Source organism: Euleptes europaea, chromosome 1 (assembly GCF_029931775.1).
Source record: "Euleptes europaea isolate rEulEur1 chromosome 1, rEulEur1.hap1, whole genome shotgun sequence".
NCBI classification, from domain to species: Eukaryota; Metazoa; Chordata; class Lepidosauria; order Squamata; family Sphaerodactylidae; genus Euleptes; species Euleptes europaea.
The window spans coordinates 131,518,837-131,546,818 of NC_079312.1; the positions used below are offsets into that span (position 1 = coordinate 131,518,837).

General features: G+C 42.7%; 1 protein-coding gene across 3 annotated transcripts in view; it reads right to left on the reverse strand.

The window, feature by feature from the left end:
- Window positions 1–709: 709 nt before the first annotated feature.
- Window positions 710–27,982, reverse strand: part of SPAG9 (sperm associated antigen 9) — a 92,891-nt gene continuing 65,618 nt past the window's right edge. For 2 of the 3 annotated variants that reach the window (XM_056865676.1, XM_056865693.1), the window contains 16 exons: window positions 26,653–26,782; window positions 24,894–24,989; window positions 23,680–23,847; window positions 21,561–21,732; window positions 20,558–20,785; window positions 19,069–19,267; window positions 17,315–17,437; window positions 16,313–16,393; window positions 15,213–15,280; window positions 13,889–14,037; window positions 12,572–12,743; window positions 11,472–11,585; window positions 6,557–6,595; window positions 5,012–5,188; window positions 3,000–3,146; window positions 710–1,128 (listed from right to left, as the gene is read on the reverse strand). In XM_056865676.1, the coding sequence (XP_056721654.1) occupies window positions 1,013–1,128; window positions 3,000–3,146; window positions 5,012–5,188; window positions 6,557–6,595; window positions 11,472–11,585; window positions 12,572–12,743; window positions 13,889–14,037; window positions 15,213–15,280; window positions 16,313–16,393; window positions 17,315–17,437; window positions 19,069–19,267; window positions 20,558–20,785; window positions 21,561–21,732; window positions 23,680–23,847; window positions 24,894–24,989; window positions 26,653–26,782 (2,179 nt within the window). In that variant the 3' untranslated portion in view covers window positions 710–1,012. The remainder of the gene's footprint in view (window positions 1,129–2,999; window positions 3,147–5,011; window positions 5,189–6,556; window positions 6,596–11,471; window positions 11,586–12,571; window positions 12,744–13,888; window positions 14,038–15,212; window positions 15,281–16,312; window positions 16,394–17,314; window positions 17,438–19,068; window positions 19,268–20,557; window positions 20,786–21,560; window positions 21,733–23,679; window positions 23,848–24,893; window positions 24,990–26,652; window positions 26,783–27,982) is intronic. The other variant, XM_056865684.1, reaches the window with a different exon arrangement.

Below are 27,982 nucleotides of genomic sequence, written 5' to 3' on the forward strand. Positions count from 1 at the left end.
TTGCTTATTCAGTTCAAAGAAGCAAAATGGCATATAGAGCTTCATTAGTTAAATGGCCTATGAAAAACAATGCATTTTTGGCCTAATAAGGGCTCCCCTCACCCAGTAATATGAGCTGTTAGGACTCCCAGCTGATTCTCTGCTTCTGCTGGAGCCCTTCTACACAAGGGGCCATGAAACTGACCAGCTAAGGTCCAAGATAAAAGGCATGCCAAAAACAACCTGACCTCTGCTCAAGTGGCAAAAAAAGTAGTTTGACAATCATCCTAAACCTCTCCTTCGAGATAACTTCACAAGTTCCCAAGATAAAAGGAAATAAACCATTAAAGATTCTCCTCGCCAAAAACATGACCCGCATCACCAAGGGCCAGTACTTCTCTCATCTTGTGTGTTACAGTAATTAATCTTGAAACAAGTTATTATTGGGATGTATCTACATAACCACTTCTGCCTTCTTCAGGATCTTGAGATGAGCAAAGGACATTCAGTGCAGCAGGGTAAACAAGAATGGTGGGATTTAGAAACAACCATGTAAAGACTTAACTCGTTTTAGCCCTCATTGAATGCGCAGAATGAAGCTTGATTATAATTCGTCTGATATTTTAAAAATACTTCGCTGAAAATAACTCTGCTGTTTTACTCAATAAATGTTGTGCAGATGAACAAAAGATGTCCTAACATTTAAAAATCAATTTGTGATGGGAAAGTGACACTTGTCAAACGAAACAAATTCTTCTACAAACAGAGACGGAGCAATACAGTAAAGATGCAGAGCTTCCGTTTGCTTGGCGAAAACAGATCTGTTCTCGCTACGTAACATTGATGCAGTAAAACAGCACGAGCCGATTCCTGTATTGTTAAGGTTTGAGAGGTTTGTGATATAAAGCCAAATGGCAAAGGAATGCTCAGACGGTATGCAGTGAAATGGGTTTTGCAAACAATGAAAACAAAAACCAAAGACATGCAAAATGTTTTCAAAGTCTCAAGCTGCTTTCCGCAGGGCTGGGGAGTGTTATTCATTGCCACACATTACTTGCCACACTATCAGGTGGCTCCTTTCAGCTTTGGCTACAGAAGGCTCAAGTTGCAGGGCCTCTCCGAGGAGTTCAGATTCACCAACTTCATCACCTGGAAAACAGATAGAATATTTTATGGGAACAGACCAATGGAACTGCAGGGCATACAGGAAGGGCAGCCACGTCCTAATAAAAAATTAAGACCAAGGAATATTAAGCAGCCTATTGTCCCTACCATAGCTACATACACATCATTCTTATTATACCAACTTGCAGGCTGACTCAACAAAAGTGCTCTGAACATGCCATTTGGGTCCCATCCCTTCCTCCCATGATATTAGTTAAAGGAAGGGAACCAGAAGGGCCTCCAAAAAACAACAGATGCCCGCTCCAAGCTAAAGTGGATTCTTGTTGCAGTCTCTTGGCACTGTATTCTTAGGTAGGAGCCTTGAACACATGAAGCTGCCTTATACCGAATCAGACCCTTGGTCCATCAAAGTCAATATTGTTTACTCAGACCGGCAGCAGCTCTCCAGGGTCTCAGGCCGAGGTCTTTCACATCACCTACTTGCCTGGTCCCTTTAACTAGAGATGCCGGGGATTGAACCTGGGACCTTCTGCATGCCAAGCAGATGCTCTACCACTGAGCCACGGGCCCTCCTCTAGCTATGAGGCTTTTAGTGGCATTTAAACTCATGAACCTTATACTGAATCAGACCCTTGTCAGTATTGTCTACTCAGACCTTCTAAAAGAAAACAAGGCAACCGAATCCCAGATAAGGATTTAGAAATCAAATATTCAAATTATCATAAATTATCATAAATTTGATTTTTTAAAGTCTGTATTATACTTTTTTATCCAGCTGTTCCCTCCAAGGAGCTCAGGACGGCACACATCATCACCCCACTATTTTATCTTCACAACAACCCTTTCAAGTGAAATGGACTGAAATGGTCTGAGTGGGCCACAGTCACACATTAAGACTTATGGCAGAATTGGGGGGGGGGGCGGGGACACTACAAAAGGATATGCTCAAATGATTCTGGTTCTATCAACATTCAAATAAAGCCACTGCTGCAGATAGTTTTGCCTGGGCAAATTGGAAGTGATGCATACTCCCATTTTCTATAAGCCAAACAGAATACAAAATCATAGAAAAACCTCCAGAGCTGTCTGTATGCTCTCTGTCTTCTAAACAGAGTCAAAGGAGATTTAGGAACATCCCTAAATCATGTCTACTTTGTAAATCAATTGAAAATTGTTAAATTGTGGAACTCCCTGCCTCAGGATGTGGTGATGGCTGCCAACTTGGAAGGCTTTAAGAGGGAGTGAACATGTTCATGGAGGAGAGGGCTATCCATAAAAAAAGGGTAAAGGTAAAGGTCCGCTGTGCAAGCACCGGGTCATTCCTGACCCATGGGGTGACGTCACATCCCAACATTTCCAAGGCAGACTTTGTTTACGGGGTGGTTTGCCAGTGCCTTCCCCAGTCATCTTCCCTTTACCCCCAGCAAGCTGGGTACTCATTTGACCGACCTCGGAAGGATGGAAGGCTGAGTCGACCTTGAGCCGGCTACCTGAAACCAACTTCCGTTGGGATCGAATTCAGGTCGTGAGCAGAGCTTGGACTGCAGTACTGCAGCTTACCACTCTGCGCCACGGGGCTCTTAGGGCAATTCATGGATACTAGTAAAAAAAAATGGATACTCGTCATGATGCATACCTATTCTCTCCAGGATCAGAGGAGCATGCCTATCATATTAGGTGCTTTGGAACACAGGCAGGACAATGCTGCTGCAGTTGTCTAGTTTGGGCTTCCTAGAAGCACCTGGTTGGCCACTGTGTGAACAGACTGCTGGACTGGATGGACCTTGGTCTGATCCAGCATGGCCTTTCTTATGTTCCTAAAAACAAATGCTTCTCACATTTTACTGAACGGATCAAAGCAAATAAATTTCTCCCGATAAGTTCAAGGTTCTTACCCATCCTGAAGTCAATGTACCCTTCTCCTCCACTTATTACCAACATGGATTTCAAAGAAGCTTGGCTGTTGGACTCCTGTGCAGTGAGTGTCATTTTATCACCTGACAGATCAGGACTTCCTCCCGCCGGGGGACAAATAACCTGACCTGTTAAAAAAAAAAAGCATCAACAGCATTACATTTTATGGAGCGGTTTCAGATACAAAGGCTTTCCGAAATGGTTATCTAGATTAGGGGTTCCCCAACCTTTTTTGAGCCTGTGGGCACCTTTGGAATTCTGACACAAGGCGGTGGGGGGGCCACCACAACATGGCTGCCTCAGGAGGCAGAACCAACCACAACATGGCCGCCTCAAGAGGTGGAGCCCACCACAAAATGTCAGCAGAGAGGTGATGCAAAACTCTAATAGTAAGTCTTCAACATTTCAAGCAGAAGCTCTGTTTATCAAAATACCTTTTTAACTGAAGATATAGTTTGAAAAGATTTTCCGTCATACACACAGCCTACCTGCAGTCAAACCAAAAATCTTACCAATGCATCTTGTCTAGATTTTGGCTGTTTTCTCCTTGCTTCCCTTTCTGCCCTCTTTCCCACTTTATTTCAAAATACCTGTGCATGTCATCTCCATCCTTAAGTCAGTGCTGGTTCTCTATCACTCTGAGCCTCAATTCAAGCTTATGTTACTTACCATGAAAGCTCTGGCAACTTCTACAATACAGGGCTGGATCCCTCAATCCATCAGCAGAAGGGTCTGAGAACACCGATCTTCCCATCTTTCCCTTCCCTCTAGCAGCCATTTCTGGCCCTGGGAAAGTTAACTTATGGGGTTGCTGAACCTGCGTGGAGTAATAGCCATGTGGGTCAGGAGGCTACAGGATAACTCTCTCCTGCCTCTTGCATGAGAAGAGCTCTGCTGATGGAAGAGAGAGAAGGGAGCGATTTCGCCCTCTTCCCCCTGTAGCCTCCTGACCCATATGGTTATTACACCACATGGGAATAAACGTCCCTAAGGCCAAAAAATGCTACTGGTAGGAGGGGAAAGCTTGGGGATCCTTATACAGACCATGCATGGTCCTTGCACTGGATCCAACCCACTCTCTTTACACCCATTCCACCAAATTTCCTCTCCATTCTTGTCTTGCTATAACAACTCTTTCACTATTGGTCCTTTGTCTATTCTGTCAGACTTGTATCTCTATGCTTTTGGCTTTGTTACCTATGGTTTCACTCAAAGAGGTGCAAAAGCTTCTGCATACACCCAGGGGTTCCCCTTTTTTCTAGCAGTCACTTTTCATGGCGCTTCTGAGACCCTTTCTGAAGTTCAGTTCCGCTTGCTGTGTAGCATGACAGGGGTTGCTTACAAAGCTTATATTCCATAAAAAAGAGTAGCACACAGTTGGTACTAAATATCAACTCTGAAGTGGCAGACATTTACATTAAATCTCATTGGGTAAAGCAATGGGTGAAAATCTACAAGGAAACTCCTCTGTGAAAACGCTGGAAGGTGAGAAACATTCTGCAAAGATTTCTGTTTGGTAGGAGGACTTGTAAAAAGACCTGAGTGATTCCAGAAGAGGACTCTGCAAAGAGTAGGAAATCAAGGCCAATAGTTTCAAGCTATACAGTGATGGTGGGAAGAAAGCCCACTGCATCCGTATCATCTTGCCACTGGACTTTGCTGCGGCTGGCTTTAAACAATGCAGCACAAAAGAATGCACTAATCATCGTCCCCTTCAGGAGTACATCTCTGTCTCCACTATGGGCATTTCAGCAGTTCCTTTTACTTTGGTTCAGTGTGAGCACATGCCCCTTGCTCTGAGAAGCAGCTTTCGGCCTATAGTTGGAGCAGAGGCAGACGGCTCTGCTTATGCTACCTAAATCAATAAGGAAGAAGCCATTAAACAGTCCATAAATACATCCAAAGTCTAGAGAGAAGAAGCTTTTTAGTATTTTTTCCACCAACTTGACCTTGTCAGGCTGAAATAGGGAGAAGGGTCTCACACAAGGCTTACCAGGGACCGCAACAAAGAATTTAACAGCATCACGATGCCCATGGAAACAAAGCTGCGCATGCGCCATTGAACAGTAAGGTATGAACGTTCCAGGTGTCACTTTGTCACTGTTTTCATCGCCATAGACACGTATTACACTGCCTGGGCGGCTGCTAGAACCTGCTGCTGCTTTATTAGCTACAAAACAGAGAAAGACAATATTTTCCACTCAAAATTACAGCAGAGAAGATTATTCATTTAAAAACAACAACCTTAGGGCACCAACTAGAAGCTAAAGCCAACTCAGATAAAACAAAACAGAAGGGGCAACAAAATGCCAGTTTCAAGACAGAGCTGGAAAGGAATAAAAAGACAGCATGCTTAGTTATTTGAAGTACCTCTGGGAGGAAAAAATGGAGCAGCTTGCTAAGTCTAGCATAACTGGAATTTTTTTTAAAAAATCTACATTCACAATAAAGCGTAGCACAGCTTTTTCATATTGTAGACACTAAGCAAATCTTACCAACAGATGCATAACTATGCTTTAAAAAAAGACAGAGGGAGTTCCAGACAGATAGTCATGTTAGTATGTTGTAGCACAGGCAACCCGGAATCCTGTGGCACCTGAAAGACTATAGCAGCATAAGCTTTTGCAGATCTATCTATGAAAACCTATGCTACAAAGAAACCTGTTAGTCATTAAAGGTGCTAAGGGAAGCCTTCCTTTAAAAAAGGTAAAGGTAGTCCCTTGTGAAAGCACCAGGTCATTCCTCACCCGTAGGGTGACATCACATCCCAACGTTTACTAGGCAGACTTTGTTTATGGGGTGTTTGCCATCGCCTTCCCCAGTCATCTACACTTTACTCATTTTACTGTCTTCAGAAGGATGGAAGGCTGAGTCAACCTTGAGCCGGCTACCTGAAACTGACTTCTGTCGAGATCGAACTCAGGTCGTGAGCAGAGCTTTTGACTGCAGTACTGCAGCTTACCACTCTGCGCCACGGGGGCTCTAAGCCTTCCTCAGCAACTATGATTCTTGAATCTGCTAAAGCAAAAGGAAATAGCAGCAGTAAGTGGCCATCTGCAGGCACCGAGGATCCCTATGTTAAGTGCCTTGTTTGAGGGATTTTAAAAATCTACAGACCAGCCTATTACTTCTTACATATCTGTATGCTAGACGCACAAAACCATCTCCATTTCAAACAACATATCAGAGGAGGAAAGAAATGCAATTTGTCGTAAGGAGAAAAAATGATATGGATTAATGACAGTTATAAGGTTATGGTATCACAAATGGCACTGGAAGAAAAAAAAACAAGGCTGGTATGAAAAAAAGTTCAGCTGCAACAGAAGACGGAGGCACTAAGGCTGCTGAGCAGGACGGGTGGTTGTTTAGCAAACATAAAGATGCTGCGATGCAGGTAACTGCAAGTTGAAAAAAAGGTTTAGGAACATACAAAGGGGAGTGGGGTGGGAGTAAATTTAGAGGAGTGGGGAACAGCCTCAAGGTGGCTATTAGAGAAGCCTGAGAATATAAATTGTTTTGGTTCGGGATCAGCACTTACCCCTCAGCCCCAGTAAACGTCCCTGGTGGAGGATTACAGCTAAAGTAAGAAAGGAGGAAAGGGGAAATGGATAGGTGTGACAGCAGAGGAGAAGGATTAATGAGAACCCGCCACGTGTTCTGGTATTTGATAAGAACGAGCTTTTATGTATCGGCTCCAAACTACTGAAGGTACAATCAAACGAGCAGTAATGAACAAGGCCTTTCCTTCTAGTCATTTTAGTTCAAAAGGGGCCAACGAAAGCAAAAGCACTTATTTACCAGCAAACTATGTTTCCCCTTTCTCTCTTTTCTTAGAGGGGTGCTATCGTAGTTAACAGGAATAAAACCACAAAGGCGACATTTAAGCCGCTTCCTCTTCTGGAAAAAAGAGGTAAGTCCACACCTCCTGGAAAATGACTATCCTTCGAATCTTAGCTTGTGTGCTGACAAATATCAGCGGAGTATTCAGCTTACCCACAGATGTGTAGCAACAGCAGGCAGTATCTTGGGGGTGTGTGGCTGTCATGCAAAGCTTCCCTCCACCACCATGCCTACCCAGTGCTCTGCTGTGCCACAAGGGATATCGAGGCTAAAGAGTAAGGATGTTAGAAGCATTATTGCTGCCCACAATGCAACAGCTTCTGCAGGGTTATGGGAAACACTTCCTCCTGTATAGCTGTGGCTGCTAAGACCGGGGAAGAGGAAAGAGTGAACATCTGCCCTACTTTTGATTTCTGCAGGATCTGCTAGAAATACATGGAAAAACCAACTTCCTCTCTTCCACCCTTTGGGGAATGCATGTGCTCCTAAAATTAGGAACAAGAAGTTGCTAGCACATTCAGTTGCAATATAAAGGAAGCAGGATTGCTCTCCTCTCCCAATTTCCCTGGGTACAACAGACTAAAGCAGACCATCGGTCTTGGCATCATGGAATGAATGGGGCAAGGGGAATAGTTAATACCTCTTCCCCTCTTTATATTCAAACAGTAATATATCATTATCATCTTCCAGCAACTACAAGGAAGCCATCAACCAAGCAAAGTATAAGGAATACAGCTTAAAGGTTTCCAGCTTTAATGGGGACCCTTTCAAAAGACCTATTTACTACCTGTTGAAGAATCTCAAAAATTTAAAAACCAGTTATGAATGAAAGCATTTGCTTTTACACATACGCAGTGCAAAATTAAACATTTAATGGATGATCATGTAATGACACAGCATGGAAAACAATGCGTGTGGTGTTCAAAGCAATACAAAAGAGTACGTTATCAGCAAATACATTTGCTATAGAATGACATCCCACAACACTCTACCACCCATAATGCCAATATTACAAAAGATATCAGATATAAGGTGTTTAATGTAACTAAATCTTGTCATTCAAATAAGAAAGCTGAGACAGAAAATGGTTGTTTTTGGGGGGCAAAGATTTACAGAATTAAATAGGCTGAGTAATAAAAACATTTTTCATTTTCACATGCACACTTCAGGAGGATAGAATCAGGTTCCCCTTCACATATGCATGAGAGGAACAGGAATTCTCACCCCTCTTTACTTCCCAGCCAGAAGCTGGGGCTGTGATAATGAGACGGGAGTACAGGGTCAGCTGCAGGATCTAGCTGGAAATCCCAGAAAGCAGCCTTGATTTTTACATGAATTGCTTTCTCTCCCTAAGCAGGTTTTGAAACCATAAGATGTTAAGCAATTATACACCTTCTTGGCATGATACAAACATACTACTTTAAGCATAGTTTCAGGTGGGTAGCCATGTGAGTCTGTAACAGCAAAACAAAGTCCGAATCCAGTAGCACCTTAGAGACCAATAAAATTTTCCAGCTTTCATGAGTCAAAGCTCACTTCATTAGATGCCTCAGAGGCCGATCTTCTCTCCAATGTTATTTTAACATCTATATGCGCCCCTTCGCTCACTTGGTTCGGAACTTTGGTCTGAGTTGTCACCAGTATGCGGATGACACCCATCTTTGCCTGTTAATGGATGGTCGGCCGGACACTGTTCCAGATGTTTTGGACGAGTGTTCAGAGGCCGTGGTGAGGTGGCTGAGGCAGAGCTGCTTGAAGTTAAACCCATCAAAGACAAAGGTCCTGGGTCTGGGCCAGGGTGGATCCGATGGGGCGATTGTTGACCCTTGACAGAGTACAGTTAACACCATCTGCCTCCATCAGGAGTCTTGGGGTGATCCTAGATGCTTCTCTTTCCTTGGAGACCCAGGTCACCAAAGTTGCCAGGCTGGCGTGTCTTCCGTCTTCGCCAGGCCTGGCAACTTTAGCCCTATCTGTCCCACCCGGACCTAGGCACAGTGATCCATGCAACTGTCACCTCCAGATTGGACTACTGCAACTTGCTCTACACAGGGCTACCCTTGAAGCTGCTCCTGAGAGTACAGTTAGTCCAGAATGCAGCTGCGCAGACCCTAACGGGAACTCCTTGGAGGGCACATATTCGACCAGTGCTCTGCCAGCTGCATTGGCTTCAGATCGAAATCCGGATCAGATTCAAGGTATTGGTGCTTACCTTTAAAGCTCCAAATGGTCTGAGACCCTTGCATTTATGGGACTGCCTCTCCCAATACACTTCTCCCCCACAGAGCCTTGTGCTCCTCTTCATATAATCTCCTGGAGATCCCTGGCCTAAAAATTATCAGGGCTGTCCTTGACCAGGGCTGTGGCCCCTGCCTGGTGGAACTCTCCGTCTAAGGAGACCCGGTCCCCAACAGGCCTTTCTCAGTTCGTAGGGCTTGTAAGATGGAGATGTTTTCGCCAGTCCTATGGTTGAGCACAGTGGCAGTTTTTCATCTATGAGGTTCCATCGGCTGGCCTGGGCTCCCGAAACTTACTCCTGCCCATTTTTTCTTTCCTCCAGGTTCTTCTCCCAGGTCCCCCTTTCTGTTATTTTGTGATTTTAAGCAGGCTGGGTATGTTTTTTCTGATCTCCCCTGTTTTGTTAATACTGGGGAGTTGTTGATTGGCACTATAAGTATGATTATGTTTTTATCAAATGTGATATGATGTATTTTATCGTGTTGTGATCCGCTCTGAGCCCACCTTAGTGGAGGAGGGTGGAATATAAATTATTACTACTACTACTACCACCACCACGGTCTAGTGGTTAAGAACGGTGGTTTGGAGCGGTGGACTCTGACCTGGAGAATCAGGTTTGACTCCCCACTTCTCCACATGAGCAGTGGAGGCTAATCTGATGAACTGGATTTTTTTCCCTGCTCCTACACATGAAGCCAGCTGGGTGGCCTTGGGCTAGTCACAGCTCTCTTAGAGCCCTCTCAGCCTGACCTACCTCACAGGGTGTCTGTTGTGGGGAGGGGAAGGGAAGGTGATTGTAAGCCGGTTTGATTCTCCCTTAAGTTGTAGAGAAAGTCAGCATATAAAAACCAACTCTTCTTCTTCTTCTAGATTTTGTCAGATTCAATATCTGACAAACAGAGCTTTGACTCATTATAGCTTATACCCAATAATATTTTGTTGGCTTCTTAAGGTGCTATGGCACTTGAACTCTACTTTAAAGCATGCTTTTTGTTTGAATAGTGTCCTTTTCTGCACTGTTTTAAATTGTACCATAGTGCCCTTACTGCATTGTTTTTGATTGTGTAATCCATCTTTGCATTACATTACACTGTCTTCATTCTATTGCATTGTTTTTAACTGTGTAATCCGCCTTGAGTATCGGTGGAAAAGGGTGAACTATAAATTAAGTAAAATATGAACATATGAAAAAAACTAGACTTCAGAACTGTGACAAAAGTGATGTTTTCCTACTGCCTTACTCAAAACTAATAATGCCTATATCTGAAGAATGCTATTATACTATTGCACCAAGGGACAAACCCCATGTAATATTTGGCATCCGTGTTCATATCCCCACACATGAAACTGAACAGCAAAAACAGTCCTGCTGCTGGGCTGAGGCAAGATATGCATTAGGGTCGCTATGCTGGGGAAAGAAAAATGTAACTCGCACATACCACCTTACGCTCCCAGACTACTTGTATCTCTGGAAAGGGGGAAAAGTCAGGCGTGATAAAGATACCCCCTTCCCCAATGCAGCCCAGGATGGCCGTTTCAAGTTGAGAAAATGGTTGGGGGCAGAGGAGAGAAAAAGAGTCCCAGCCCTCTTTTCCCCCAGTGTTGCATCCACGGAGACAGCAGGTGGGGCTCTAAGAACCGGAAGCGGTGCTCCATGGGTAGAATTCTGTTTGGGAAGAGCCTATTTCTTTTCTCCTCCTTCCCGCAGCCACCTGTGATCCCTAAAAAAAAACCCCACTCTGAATGGTCAAGGGACCATTAGAAACAGAGTGGGAAGTCGCAAAAAAATCTGCAGCTAGAGAGAAGAATCAGCAGAAGTCGTGGACCCTTACCTTTCTCCAAGTTAATATTCTGCAAAGAGGAGTGGTGGGTAGCAGATCCAATCCTAAAGCTATAATCCTACACATATTTATTCTGGAGTGTCCCAATGAACACAGTGGTACTGTCAAGTAAATATGCATAGTATTGTGCTAGAAGTTCTGAAATCCCTCAAACACATTTCGTAAGCACCAGTATCAAAAACCAGCATGGTGTATTGGTCAACGTGTCAAACTTGGAATGAGGAGTCCTCGGTTCAAATCCTCCATTCTGCTATGAAGCCAACCAGAAGGCCCCTGGACCAACTATTAACTCTCAACCTAGTCCACTACATAGGGTTGCCAAGAAAATAAAAGTCAAATTAACACACACACTTCTATATACGTGCATCCTCTGAATAAATTCCTGTATTCTCGAGTGCCATCAGGTCTCCAACAAGGTTGTTTTGTCTTAGCATGTAGAGATGCAGCAAACATTAAACTAATTTTTCTGTTACAATTTCGTACTTGGAAATACTTGGGGACTCTTATTTATCCCATCATTCCTACTGTACTTACTTTCTGTTAGTGGTATGGAGATGATGACACCATTCCCCGTCCCAACCCATAACCGATTACAGGATACCATAAGAGCTGTGATTCTCACAAATGAAAATCCCAGTTTTCCAGTACCTGGAACAGCCACAACAGTGTGTGTTAGAAATTTAAGATAGATACTTCTACAGAGATCATGCTATCGTAAAGTTTAAAAAAAGAATTTGGATACTCTTGCTATCTTAAGGGTTCAGTTCTTAATTCTCTAAACCATTTCTCAGCTGCAGTTTAGAAAATAAAATATCCATCTGTCTCAAAAACCAAAGTCTTAATTCTGATGATTGTGACAACTGCATCGTTTTGGGTTGTATACTTGGTCTATCAAGTTTTCAGAGTACATCCACAAGATTCAAGACTATCACTCATCACATGCATTTGTGTAAGAGAACTGTGCAAGTAAATATACTGATATTCAATTTAAGGAACGCGGCACCTTACTATTGCAAACTTCTACATCTGCCCTTAATTTTTTTTTGCCTTCAAGTCACAGCTGACTTATGGCAATCCCATAGAGTTTCCAAGGCAAGAGATGTTCAGAAGTGGTTTGCCATTGCCTGCTTCTGCATTGTGGCCCTGGTATTCCTTGGAGGTCTCCTATCCAAATACTAGCCAGGGCCAACCCTGCTTAGCTTCTGAGATCTGACAAAATCAGGCCAGCCTGGGGCAATCCAGGTTAGGGCATCTGATCTTACAAGATTGTAATGTGCATGACCAGAATTTCATTGTGATGTTAAAAGAATGTAATGTCAACTTGAACACATGAAGCTGCCTTATACTGAATCAGACCTTTGGTCCATCAAAGTCAGTATTGTCTACCCAGACTGGCAGTGGCTCTCCAGGGTCTCAGGCTGAGGTCTTTTACATCACCTACTTGCCTAGTCCCTTTAACTGGAGATGCCAGGGATTGAACCTAGGTTCAATGCCGGGGATAGAACCTGGGTTTACTGGGTTGATGTTTGAGAACCCTAGCTCCATTTACAAATGTATGATTATATATAGCAATTGTTATGGGGTTTTTTAAACCAGCAATTTGTCTCATCTGTAAAAAATAGCCAATGACTTACCTAGCATTTTGCTTACATAGGGCTCAATGTCCACATCTTGTAAATGTTGGTATGTGTGTGCATGATACAGACGGAGTGTGGAATCTAAACGGATGGACACCCACACTCCGTCTCCCACCCAGGCCAGCTGCCTCACTTGGCTCTCTTTCCTTGGATGTGCATCAAATGATTTCTAAAATAAATTACAGCTTGATTAAGATTTCATAATAAAGTATCCCCTCCACCACTATATATATTTATGGGAAAAGACTACACATCATCTTTAACACACAGTGATCATACAGAAATTCATTTTTTCCCATAAAACAGTCTCTGCTAACATGCCGTCAGTACTATGGTCCCTTTATTATCCATCACCTAGGTTTCCAAAGTGGTTAGCAAAATAAAACCATGAATGAAAACAGCAAAAATCAGCAACTTAAAAACCAGAACAGCATAAACACCAACAAACACATCTACCATCTTCAGCGTATTACATTTCAAATGCCTGATGGGAAAGGACAGCTTCACCTGCCTCTAAAATGAAGCCACAGAAAAGGATAGGTGGACTTCCTGAAGAACCAACTAAGAAAGCCTTTTCCTGCCAGATGCTAATTTTATGACCACAGATGGCATCTTCAGCTGGGCCTTGCTGGGAGACCTTAAGGAGAGGGAGGGTTCATACAGAAGACCAAGTGGTAAAGCATTACATATTTTTCCGTTGAGTTTAATTCTAGTCAACCAACATGGCTATCTTATTGGGTTCCACTGTTAAAATGGCAAAGCATGCCCTAGAGTTCTTACTGTTCTCTGAAAGTGCCTCATCTGCCATTTCTGCTTCAGGCAACTTGGCTTTCATAGGTACCATCTCTATGCAATAAAAGTCACTTGCCTACAGCTCCCTTCCTGCAAGCCTGCTCTCACACAAAACTCTCCCAACAGTTTGACTTAGGGCCCCTTAGGAGGAAGACGTCATTGCACTGCAGCAGGTTTGGCCATCCTCTAAAGCCAATGACCTGAGAATACAACCAGCCTATCAAATTCTACCAGCCCCCTTCTGCAGCCAGTACTTTTAACTGAGCCCAGAGTTCCCTCCCTACATGTTTACCCTGACAGTCAGAAAAGCTATTGCCTCTCTGCTCATTCTAGGTGTTCTGAATGCCCATGCTCATCCCTCTTCGTCTATTCAATAAAATAAGTGTTCCAAGCAGTGCGCACATGGTTGCAGCAAGAAGCTGGTAGTGGGGAAATGTCTTAAATAGGCCTATGTCTTAAATAGAAGTAGAAAGTATGGAAGCGTTTTAGTGAACCCACTCTGATGAAATATGTTTAACTTGCCTCTATTTTCATGGCTTTGGGTTGAACCACGTAGATTTTATTCCTGTAGCCACACCAGACTTTATCATGTACCACAGTCATACATCGGATGGAATGATGAGGTCGGCCCAAATCTAGAAGGTGATAGTTGGTCAAATCCCACTGCCCATCTGTGAAAAAAGAAGAAGCAGAGTGGATTGAGGGATCAAAAAAAAGAGCTTGTTTGAAGATGTTAGTTTGTGTACATGACAACTCCGTAATTATACATTGCGTGTGTGCCATCAAGTCACAGCTGACTTATGGCGACCCTGTAGGGTTTTCAAGGCATGAGCTGTTCGGAGGTGGTTTGCCATCGCCTACCTCAGTGTGGGCTGAAAGAGTTCTGAGAGAACTGTGACTGGCCCAAGGACACCCAGCAAGCTTCATGTGGAGGAGTGGGAAATCGAACCCGGTTCTCCAGATTAGAATCCGACACTCTTAACCACTACACTACATTGGCTCTTAATAATTATTTTATTATTTTAAATATATATAACAGAGGTAAAGGTAGTCCCCTGTGCAAGCAATGGATCATTACTGACCTATAGGGTGATGTCACATCCCAATGTTTACTAGGCAGACTATGTTTATGGAGTAGTTTGCCATTGCCTTCCCCAGTCGTCTACACTTTACCTATTTGGGTTTTTAAAGACATTTATATTCTATTCTAGCATTTACCTATGTTTTTGTCACAAAAAATCATGATTACATAGAGGATTAATGTCAAAACACATGCAATCCATGCTTTGCATTCAAAGAGTTACTACTTTTAATTACCACATTGGATGGGCAACTCCAAACTAGCAACAGCGACACAGAACATTTAATAGCCATTTTAGAGACCATGACATTGTAATATTTAAGGCAATTTCAAATCCACAGGAGATACTGGCAGCCATCTTTCAACTGGGTCTAGGGGACAGAACTAGCTCTTAAGGGATCAGCTCAGTGCCCTGCAACCCACATACATCTATTATCTGTCTACGTAACAGCAGCAAAGGTTGTACAAGATTGTCCAAAGAACTACAAGCATTCTGTACTGAGTTCACACGTTAAGAGAAGGGGAAAACACAAATGGAGGGAGTGCTCACACTTAATGATATGCATCTAACACAGATCTCTGTGCAAGGAACTAAGCAACCTTTGCATTGCTTGATAAAATGAAGGATATTAACAAAAATGTTTGCTCAAGAATCCCATCTCACTGAGCGAATACTCAATGCATGGGAAACTGTATAAGCCTTTCAGAGGCAAACCAGAAATGTAAATATGAGACCAGGTCTAGGCACCTGGGTTGAATGCTTACCTACTCCTCTGTGAAATATTGCTAAAGTTCCATCTGCTAGTGCAACTAATACTATTCCTTTTACATGTCTGGAAAAGAGGGAGAGAGGAAAAAATATACATATAGTGAGGGAGTTGGGAGCATAAAAGCAGAAGGCTGTGCTCATCAAGACTTCTCCACCCCCACATCCCACACAGGTCCTTCCCTTACAGTGCAATCCTATGCAGAGTTACTCCAGTCTAAGTCTATTTATTTCAATGGACTTTAAACTGGAGTAACTCTGCATAGGATTGCACTGTTAGAGTGGTGCCTTTTTTCCCTTCTAACAGATGAACAGTGCTGTTAGCATTCAGGTACACATACAGGTGAGTGTTAATGGGAACTGTTACATAATTAATCCAAAACTAGCAACCATTTTGAATGTGTCTGGAATGTCTCTTATTATATCAGTAATTCCTTCCTGCATTGGCCAAGTTCAAAAGAGACTCAATGTATTGTTCCACAGTGAAGGATATTTTCAACATCCAAAATGGTATCTCCTTAGCCTCTAATGAAGTTCCCATGATCCATAGCTCAAGCTATATATTTCACACCATCAGGTGTCCCTGACGAGGCAAAGGCAGCACACAAATTTTTAAAATTAGTAACAATTCAATAAAGAAAAATGGTGCACAGATAATGTATCTCTAAGCACTCCCCAGGGCTGAAATTGGATGGAGGATGGAGTGTGCGCACAGCATTATCTGACACTTGTAGCAGAACAAATCTGCGCACAGAAACCTATCATCTCTTACAAACCACTGTTAACAAATAGGGATAATTGTGTATATTACTTTAGAAAAGGTGAAAACTACTTGCAGGGTTTTTTCCCAGTCCCTGCATTTAGTAGTTATATTGGCCTCAAAAATGTCCAGAAACAACCCAAGAAAATATGACAGCTTCATAACTGGAAACATCACACAACCCTGCTGACTTAATTACAACCCATTGTTCTCTTCTCCCAAACAGAACTAAAGTTGTCTTTCAAAACTAGTACTTAATAGAATAGAGCTTCCAGTAGAATTGTTTTCTGCTCAGCAAACACCAGTTTAAAACATAAATGCAATTTGGTAGCAACTTACACTATACTGAGTATAGAATCTTTAAGTTTAATTGCATGGACACATTTTCTCCACTGAGCCACTGAAGAATGAACATATAAACTGCAATGACAAAAAAAGAATGGATTAACAATCCAAAAGTATAAGACCCAGGTCAGTGTTTTATGAATGGCTCTACTGTTCACTGTTCTGGACTGACTAACCAAAAAATTCTAATGGAAAAAATCATAAGTGGTCTTATACATTACTAACTTCGACCAGCCTATATTAAGTTCTCTTGGTAGCATCTAATTTATTCATCTTTGCTGATTCCCTGCCCAGAAATTCAGCTTGCTGCTGGTTCTTAATGGATCCATTAATACAGGCATGCAAAGAAATCTGTGCTCCTACACAAAAATAGTTCTCATTTGGGGGGGGCACACAAAGTTAAACCAGAGTTTGCATACCATGAAATCCCTTATCTAAATGTCACTCACTTCCTAACTCAACGTTAATCAATACCTGATTGGGTCTTATACCATTCACTGAGAACACAAATTATCAAGGATAGTGACTACTGACAAAATTTCAATTAACATTTATTGAAAGTCTCCACTTGTACACAACAAGCTGCCAATCTAAGATATATGCATTTTCCCTGCATTTCACTCCCCCCACCCCCGCCCATAGCAGTCACTCTTGACCCCTGGAAAGATTATTTATGGGGCTATGGGACTCCAGGGGATGAACATCCAGGTTGGGTGGAGGGTATTATTGTAATAAGATAAAAGATGATGAAAGTGATTTTCTTCCCTCTCCTGGCAGTGCAGGAAAAATAATTCTAGGCGGTCAAAGGGGCATGTGGGTGGGTCAGTGTTTCACAGCCACTTCATTGGGTTCAAGTTAATACCTCAGTATTGAATTATGGTTGTAATTCAGAGCAGACAGTTTTCAAGGTTGATGTTTCCTTTTCAGGCACTGAACTAACCACAAAGGGACTTTTATTGGCAAACTAGTACCGAACAAAGCAAAGCCCTTGCTTACCATCCATTCTGTGCTCCAAGCCACATAGTCGGTAAAAGGCTGCTCATTTTCTGAGCTTCTTCTCTGACGAGATCTTGCTCATTTGGCAACACAGCAACATCTTTATACAAGTCTGATTCATTGCTGAGAAAAGAAAAGCCATACTACTAAGAACAGTATGAACAAAGAACATTCAGAAATTATACTGCACACAAGTCTAACACAACTCCAGTGTAAGCCGAGTAACACACTTAAAACGCTGCCTTTTAACATAGAACCTGTCAACAGATTTAACTCCAAAGCTGAGTAAGATCAGAATGAACTCCCTCTCTCTCTCTCTGTGTGTGTGTGTGTGTGTGTGAAGTGCCATCAAGTAGCTTCCAACTCATGGCAACCCTATGAATCAATGTCCTCCAAAACGTCCTATCTTTAACAGCCTTGCTCAGGTCTTGCAAATTGAGGGCCATGGCTTCCTTTATAGTCAATCCATCTTTTGTTGGGTCTTCCTCTTTTCCTGCTGCCTCCAACTTTTCCTAGCATGATTGCCTTTTCCAGTGACTCTGGTCTTCTCATAATGTGACCAAAATTCCCTGTGGGAGAGCTTATTCGTTTGATTTACTAATTTGTTTTTATCCTGCCCTTCCTTCAAAGAACTCAGGGCCCTTGCTTTCGGCTCTCATCCTCACAATAACCCTGAGGTAAGTTAGGCTGAGAGATGGGAGGCATTACATTTTTCCTCATCTTCTGTAAGTGCTCAGAGGAATTCTCATTTTAGAAACTTACTTTAACCACACATCACTTGATACCATGTTACCAGGAGTTTTACTGTGATTTCTCTTCTATTTCAGAACAATGAAATAGGTTGGCGAGCCTTAATTATGTGAGAAAGGGAACTCTTTAGCAACTGAAAGCAACAGAATACTGCTCTCATTTGGTCCAAGTGTGTCAAATTTGACAGGCCTACCAAGGGCCAAACAACATGTTGGATGCAAAATTTGTGTAACTGTAGTCAATTGGCTCATATGTTTTTGTTTTAAAGGTTTCTCTAAAGGGGCATAATGAAGAAACAGCAAGGGAAAGTTAGTTATCCTTTCCCTGCTCCACAAAACTCTCTCTCCGCTATAGGGTTTTAAATGTCACTTGAAATCCCAGGTGGATGGCAAGTTGTGTGGGACACATTGTGGAGCAGGAAAGGATAGGAAGGGGGAAAGTTAACAGTTCTAGTCTCCCACCACTTCTCTGCTATCATACCATCCCAAAGCAGCTTTTGAAACAAATGGATACTAAGTTACAGTTTGCGCTACATGTTTTAACATGATTTTCTCCTGGCGATTTTATTTCAAGGACCTTTGTGAAGTTTAAACCCCCTTTTTAAATTCTGCAAATTCCACAATGTGAATCCATTTGAAGACATCCAAGACAGAATGCCTAACAGCTTAATGTTTTATCACAAGACTGGTTTACTTTTGTCTAAGAACCTATCTCAATCGAGGGATCACAATCATTAGCAGAAGTGACAGGTTTCACAAACCCTCTCTTGGCCACTGATCACACAAAGAGTTCCCTGTGCGGACTGCATGACAATCTGACAACTCATTAATGGGCAAAACCTTGTAACAGATGCCACATAAGCTGTACCCAGCAGCACATACATCCACATACTGGTTTCACATTTCTTAAACGAACACCTCCGCTTGACAACAATTGTAATAAGATATGTAGTCTAATAGGTATTTATCAGCCTCTATATTTTGTTAATGCAAAAACGGGCATACCAAGGTGGATATGCTGGAGAACCCTCTACGGTATCCTGAACTCCCAAAGGATCTGTGAAAACATGCTCTGTGTAGACTCCAGTTTGGGCAACATCCACTCCTTCTTCTCCGGAACCAGCATTGACTTCTGTTGCCTCTGTTGCTTCCTCTGCTGTCTGGACATTCTCATCTACGGCATCATTATCTTCGGCTGCAACCTCTGTGATAAATATTTCAGTTACAAAATGAACCCAAATAATCACTCAGCTCCCTACTGCTACGCTTCTTTGCATGAGCGGGCTAGTCGTACTTGAGGCTGTTCTTACATACCTTTCTATTCTCTTGCTGCTATTTCACCCTTGATGAAGCCACATCTAAAGCATACGGGTGTGGGGAGGAGGGTGCTAAGCAGCAGAATTAGCTTGCTACAAGTCAGGAGTGTCTTGCTTGCTTTGTAGTGCTTCTGCACACAAGCACCGTCTCTGCTGCAAACAAGGCACTGCCATCTCTAACTCAGCAGGCTACTCAGCAGGTATAGTTACTTATAGCCTATTTTAATTCACTACCTGCTGCTAATGCTGTTCTTTGAAAACCCCTACATACACAGGCATGGAACAGCTTCACTAAATCAGTAATAGTCTCTCCAGAAATCTAGTAGTGTATGGACAATTTTGCTATTTATCATTCCACACTACTCTAACCAATGTATATTATACCAATGGAAGCAGAGAAAGACATCCATATCCTTCCTGGAAACAAAGGAAGGTGGTTTTCTCCGCAGATTCAGCCTCTCATTAAACGAATGTACACTGGTGATAGTTAACCCCAAGGTTATTAATGTAAGAGAGCAGAAGAGCAAACTTCTATCTCCTACATAAAGAGGAGGAGGAAGAGGAAGAGTTGGCTTTTATATGCCGACTTTCTCTACCACTTACAATCACCTTCCCTTCCCCTCCCCACAACAGACACCCTGTGAGGTAAGTGGGGCTGAGAGAGCTCGAAGAGAGCTGTGACTAGCCCAAGGACACCCAGCTGGCTTCATGTGGAGCATGGATATGATCCTGGCTACTATTGGAATTCTTCCCTCGTCCAGTCTGGAATCTGCAAGCTGAATTGTCGCTGCTCGTTCTGCTACACAAGAAGGAGAAGGAGGGTTGGTTTTTATATCCTGCTTTTCTCTACCATAACGTGTCCCAAAGTTGCTTACAATCACCTTCCCTTCCTCTCCCCACAACAGGAACCTTGTGAGGTAGGCGTGGGGCTGAGACAGTTCCAAGAGAACCTGACTGGCCCAAGGTCACCCAGCAGGCTGCATTTGGAGGGGTGGGGAATCAAACCCGGTTCTCCAGATTAGAGTCCGCCGCTCTTAACCACTACTCCACGCTGGCTCTCAAAAGGTCCAATTCTTAGACTGGAATAGGGGAGAATTCAAGAAGCAGCCAGAGTTAATAAAATTAACAGTTCAACACTATTCTAGGCTACAGCAAAGAAAAACATAATATTTTCATACCTGGCTGTTTATCTGCCTCAGGTGAGGCACCACTGGCGTTGTGGGAAGCAGAAGGCCCCGTGATGCCCTCTGCAATACAACCAACTACTGTGATTCCTCCTAACAGACTGTCTGTTTCTGCTGAGCTGTTGCTGTTCATACTGCTACACAAAGACGACTTGTCCACCAGACCGGAGTCAGTTTCTTGTGACCCTTCCTCTCCTGTAGGATAGTCGGTTTCCCTTGCCCCTGAAACAAATTCAAGACTTCATTCAGCTCCTTGGAGGTAGTTTAAATGCTTCAGTGCTCTTTTGCGGCATGGAGTTACTGAAAAACACTGCCAGTTTACAGGATGTGAGCTGTTTATCAAAATGTATTGGAACCAAGCAATATATTTAATAATACTCACATACCAGATCTCACTGAAACTTATAGCCAGGGAGAAATGCATTTGAAAAAGTAACAACCATTTTAATACTAAAGGTACAAATAAAGTAACTGATGCCTAATTTTCAGAGACAAAGCAATGTTCTTAAAACATATCTGGTTCCTGGATTTAAGATAAAATTATTTTAAGCACCTGTTCTAAAAGCCAAGGATTCAAACACAGAGGCGGTAATAATCAGTTCAGGATTTCATTTTTGCCTCTGAGAATGATTCAAAGCTAGCCACCAGTGAAATGAACTGGGAAATGATTCAACTATATCAACTATTTAATAATACCACCATCAAGGCTAGCAGCAAGAATCAGTTTGCTCTGTTTCTGGACTACAACAGAAACTGCATACTGGTTATTCCAAGGTGTTCACACAACCACCTGCAAGTTCCATGTTACAAACCTGTAGCAGAATCTGAACTGATCAAGACACAATGCATGTTCTATATGTTGTGGCCTTTATGTTGGCCACTTGAAACAGCCCATTGTTCCAGCTGTATTCGATAGAAACAAAAGGTTCCAACATCTCCAAAATAGATGGAAACAAATCTGCATTAACTTCAAGAACTGCTCTCTCAAGTTTCTTACCTGGCACACTAGCTATACAAAGTACATGAGAATTGCAAACAATGAAACTGTCTAGGATGTTTTCTGGCTGGTTAGCATCCACAATGATCACTTTTGTAGCAGAGTGAGTGCTAGTACAGATCCAAACAAGGCTCGATAGTTCCTCCTGATTTTTCAGTTCTTTCTGCTGGTCCTATAAAGAGGAAACCCGATAAAAGCTAATGTAAGTGCACAGCCACACAATGTGTGGAATAATGCTTACAGAGTGCTCTATCCACCTTTAATTTATTGGGGGGGAATTCACAATGATGTAGTCAATAAAAATACAGATCAAAAAGCAAAATATTCAGTCTTGCTTACTGGAAAATACATCTACTGAACAACAGAGTTATTGTAGCAGCTCAACATAAGTTGCCCAGTTGATTTTAATATCCATGTAAAATTTCAGACAGAATACACTGGGAAGATGTGTGGAATTAGGTGTTGGTGTTCTGCTCACATGGAGCCACTTTTGGTAAGAATAAAAGTTTAGGGCAACAAAGCTCCTTGTGGAACGTAGAGGCTGACGACTGACTCACTGCAAAAGAATGGGGTGTTAATTGGTGAATGAGCGTAAGAGAATCATTACATATAAGCCCTGCTGTATGGACAATACAATGAGTTTCTAAGGAAATTGCAAATAAGAGCCAGCATGTTGTAGTGGTTACACTGTCGGACTAGATTCTGAGACTCAGGTTCAAATCCCCTCTCTGCCATGGAAGCTCCCTGGGTGACCTTAGGCCAGGCACACACTTGCAGCTAAACTACCTCACTAGGTTGTTGTGAGAATAAAATGGAGAAGGGGAGAACCTTATGCTGTAAGTCACTCTGGGGTCCCACTCCAGGCAGAAAAGTGGGCCATAAATGAAGTAAATAAAACAAACAAATAAACAGGACAGGGAATTGTGAAGACTGAAGTGCTTCTACAAACCAGCGCGATGGCCCACAGACCTGTCATAACAGGTTGTTCTCAAAACACTTAGCTGAGGTCTGGGTAGCCTCAGGCTTGTTGTTGGGACCTTTTTGGCCGACACAGCAATGCTAAAAGGATTCCTACCTTTTAAACTAGCAGGACTACGCCACCTTCCTCAGACCAGCGATCAGAGCACTTAGCAGCAATACAGGAACTAGATATAAGGTGCACTAGGAAAAACTTGCTGCCAAGCTCTGAAACAGGCCAAGCTCTGAAACAAAGTCTGTGCTTTTTTGTTGGGACATAAAGCCGTTTAGATTTAGTCAAGGGCTGAGATGTAGAACACAACTATTACCCCAAAAGCCCTTTATGGTCTGGAATGAGGGCACCTGAAGGATCACTTCACCTAGATCATCATCTGAGGCCTTAACTTTGTATGCTCAGAGGTAGGAAGGAGGCTTTTCTACGGAGGCACTAAAATTGTGGAACTTTCTCCCCACAGACATTTGTCTAGTGCCAAACCTATTATTTAGGTACCAAATAAAAATGTTTCCATTTCCCCAAACTTTTCAGTAAACCTGATTTTATCCCACTGGGTATCTCTGGAAAGGGGGAAGAGGGTTTCACCAATTCTCTCCTCCTGCAGCAGATCTCAGACTCCCCCCGCCAATATTGTTCCAGGGGGTCCCTCTATCTCCCAAGAGCAGCATTTGGGGGGCATTGTGGGCTGCAGTAGGAGGGGAAAGTGAGAAAGTAATGAAATCCCTTCTGTCCATGGAAATTACTTGTGGGTCCAAACGTACGTCGGGTATTTTATTTTATAATTTCAAAATACAAATCGCAACAATCAAATATATACACAAGCCTATGTCTGGTTTTTATGCTCACACCTGTTTTTGCTTTTATGCTCACACGTGTTTTTGCTGGTGCCATTTTTATCTGATGGATGTTTTAGTAGTTATGTATTTGTATTAAATCACTTTGGTTTTATGCTACTGTTTTCACTTCGTTTTTTAAAAGTTTACATATGTTTATTGCTTTTATCTTTTTGCTGTAAGCTGACTCAAATATATTTATACAAAGAATGCTGAACAGAATATCATCACAATGCTGAAGTCTCCCATTTACCTGAAGTGCTAATAGACCTTTAAAACTTGTTCATTATTTGATTATACATTTGGGCCGTACCTTGAGTTCCTGATCTAATCTATCCAGGCTACTCTGAGATGCACTTCTCTGCTTGTTGCTGTCAGCATCCAGAGCCGCTACGTCATTGTAGAAGACGCTGGCACCAACCACGGAACCTCCGTCTCTCGTCTTCCCTCCTGATAAGTTAACTCCCACCGCACACCACAGCTTGAAAGACAAAAGAACGTCATACTTAAACAGCCCAACATTGTGTAACAGCGGAGAGCCAGCACGGTGCCTTGTTGAGAGCGCTGGAACAGGACTTGGGAGATCCATTTTCAAATCCCCCTCGACTTGAAACTAACTGTTTGACCGTGGGCCAGCCCCTCAGCTCACTCACTCACTCTCGCCTGCCTCTCACAGGATTGCTTCTGTGAGGATCAAATGGAGGAAGGGGGAGAACCACCCTGAACTCCCTGCGTAAAAACCTAACAAGAATGCCTTATCTTTACAGTTGAACCAAAAGTATGTTGGCAGCAGTGTGTATGGCACTAACCTTACAAGTCACAAATAAGGACTGTTGGGAAACATACCATATCATGCTCTAGCAGTACAACCCTAAGCAACAGATTGCTCAGGATGGCTACTAAACTTCATACCAACATGAACTCAGAGATGCAGCAGTACTAGTGTAAGCAACTGCATCCGCTTAACTCCAGACCAGAATCCCCTCCCCAAAAAACACTGCCTCCTACCATTCCTACACAGCCAGCTTAGCATCCTGACCAAATCTGCAGCTGATCACAGCTCTCTCAACAGAACTGTATATACCCTACCCAGGACATCCACGTCCCAGATGACAGGCTACATAGCATGGGGCTACTGAGGAGGTCTGCTCAAGGTATGCAGAAAAAATATGACTTTGTAATTTAACTAAAAAAAAAACCTCTACACTCAGTCTGATGAAGACTGAAAGTGTTCTAGAAAGGACAGTGTATTGAGCACAGCTGACTGCTACTGGGGTGTGGGGGCAGATTAATGTGTAGGAGCCTGTTCTATCTCCTGAAAGCTCCGCCTGGAGGAGATTTCCAAACTGTTTATTTCCCCCTACAGTGATTCCTCAAGGGCACCCCAGCTTGTAAATACTTTATTAAGCACCTACACATTAATCTGGGCACTGTACAGATACTCAGGCCTTCCCATAAGCAGATGCAGGTTGCTCAGGTAGTTTGTCAGGCCTGACATAATATGAGAGAGAAAGTAAACAACTCTACCTTCATGGATGTATCTTTTTCATCAAGAGGTCTCAAGTAAACAGGCACAGGTAAATTCTTCATCTTACTGTCACCCTGGCCACCACCATTCACAATCTAGAAAACAAGAGGGAACATAAAATAAATAGCTGGAATCCTGCAGACTGATTTGATCACCAAGAAATTTGCTGAGTTACTCTAAGCACACCTCTGCCCCTAATGGCTCTCACCAAGATGACCAGAATACTGAGTCATCGGAGAAAATAAATTCATAAATCTACTCTTTTAATATCACGAAAGCAAGAGAGATACAGAATTCTTCCCATATGAATAAAAAAGCATTTTTTTCCAACAAAAGCATGCAGGGGGAAAATGACACAGACAACACTGTGCATCTTACAAAGGAAATACTACTGAATAATCAGAGAGGCAGTGACTTGTTTTAAAATAAGCCAAAATGTTTTCATAGCCGCTAACGAAGAGAGAAAGGAATAAATAAATACGTTAATGCAGGCCTTGCAAACAATTAAAAAGTCTTATTATGCACAATGCTGGTTTTGATTTGAAACTATACTTGTCTTCTATCACAACATATATGTTCCTGCAAACAATGCGCACTGAATGTTCCATTATAAGCAGCCTGAACATGTAGCCCATCCCCACTCTTCCCACAGTTCTTTGACCTTTTACAGCTAGAATTTTTCCTCAACAGCAGTTTGCGTTTAACTGGGGGGAAAATGTTGACTTTTCATAAGCAGTCTAAGGAAGCCCGATTTGCCAGCATTTGAAAATGTACTTAACAGGGATATATACACACACACATATATATGCATAGTAGTGCTCTTAGGATATTTTTCAAATTTCATATTTACATTTCCCTGCTGCATAAGGAGTAGTGATTTCAAAATGGTAATCTCAGAAAGGTAACATGGCAGCTCTACAAGACTGCTGTTTTGCCACAACTGCTCCTTATGCATCCTAGAAAGTATTATTGCTCTCTTATTAAAGGATCCAGATGGCTTTATTAGCTTGAAATATGAGGAGATCTTTTTTTAATGTTTGTTTTATACTGATCTTAACTGATTGCCATTTTATGATGGAACATGATTTTTCCTTTAAGGTGACTGTACAAACATGCATCTGGCAATGTGGTTATTATGCCAATAAAGGTTCGTGTATGTATGTGTATGTATTGCTCTTCCCCATGATTTTATGTTTACATTCTGCTTTCCTACCAAATCGCAATTAAAACACAGACTATACAAATAAAGCAGAAGGCTTCCCTCATAGGTGAAGTGGTTGACAGGCAACACTGGCTATCACCTCTGAGGTCCCTTTCCTTCCTGAAAGCACCAAAGAGGCCCGGGGGGTGCGGGGGAGAATGGCGATAACTGAAGTCCTCTTGCCAAGCCTCCTGTTTACCTGGCTGCTGCCCATCCATATTTTCTCCAGTTGATTTTATAAGTGAAAAAGTGTCCCTTTGTGACTTGCTGCACAATATCACCACATTAAAGGTCATGTGAGCAATGAGAACTTGTGTAGCAATTAGACAAGGATCTGGGAGGCTCAGGTACAAAACCCCACACTCCCTAAAACTCACTGGGTGAGTTTGGGCCAGTAAGTCTCTCTCAGTCTAACCTACCTCAAAGGGCGGTTGTTATGAAGATAAAACTGAAGACAGGAAAACAGTGAATGCTGCACACAATCCAAGTGGGGTTTTATGGTGCTTTGCCATGAGGTTAGTGCCTGAAGGGCATCTTTAATCCCCTCAGCACAATACCTGTTTGTATTTCTGAGGAAGACTCCAACCAAAAGCTTGCACTCTGCCATCTTCCTTCTGAACATGCGCTTTCACTTGGCGGTATTGTTCTCTCTTCTGCTCTCTCCGTGAGGCAAGACTGGCCTCAGACCTGGGTGAAGGGGAAAAGATACAAGCTGTGTCCCAGATATTCTGCTCCTTTCAAACTCCCATTTGTTCAGATATAACCGGGGAGGGGAAGGGAGTGTTACATATCTGTGGCATAGGCAAAAAAATGAGAACCATTGAAGTTAGAAGCTAAGTCTAAATGCCTTTTCCTGAACAGAACACCAACTGTGTTAGCTTCTGTGATAGTCTTAGAACTACTACCTTTGAATCCTCTCTCTATCAAAATGTATTGAGTAAGGCTTACATGGCCCCATGTCTTCTCAATGCTCTGGGTTAGATCCAGTGCTCCATCAGTAGAAGGTAATGATGGATGTAAATCTAGGTTCTGCACCTCCCAGCATTCACTAAGGGCTTTTATAAACACCTGTGCTCTGCAATCCACATAAAAGATGAACTTCCTGACACAACAGTATATTACATGTTGACGGTTGGCAAGTCACATGCCTTCGATGAGCTGGACCTTTTCATCACATCCCCAGTTTGCTCTCCCAACCTTTCATCTCTCAGATTCACCCCCTGAAGTGATTCTGCATCCATAGCTACACCTGGAAGCCCAGAATGTGAGGGTGGCCAGGCGTGCTTTTTACCAACTTCATCTGGGGACAAGACCCTGATGCTTTTCAATCTGATGATGAACTGGCCATGATGGTTTAGGCTTCTAGATGACTGAAATACCCCTCTCTAAATGGGGCTGCTTTTCAAAACTACTATAAAAGCACAATACACCAGCACTTGCACATCTATAATGGCTTCCTGATCTTCTGGGGAGCAGAATTCAAGGTGCTGGTTATAACTCAAAGCTCTGGTCCCACACACAGTGCCAACATGATGTAGCAGTTAGTGTGTATGATTGCAACGAGACCCAGGTGCAAATCCCAACAATGCCATGTAGCTCACTGACTGACCTTAGGCCAGTCACTCTATCTAACCTACATCACAGGGCTGTTGTGAGGACAAAGCAGAGACAGGGGAACTAAGTACAATGCTCTCAGCTACTCTGAGAAAAGATATAAGAATATGAGAGAACATCACAGCTTAGGCCCAGTATCTCTTAGAGACAGTCTCCTCCCATGTACTCTATGAGCAATCTTCAGATCACTAGAAAAAGCAAATGGAAGAAAAACTGGACTAGAAGCATCTGAAAGTTTGCAGGGGAGTTCAAAATTTCCAAACAACTGTGAAA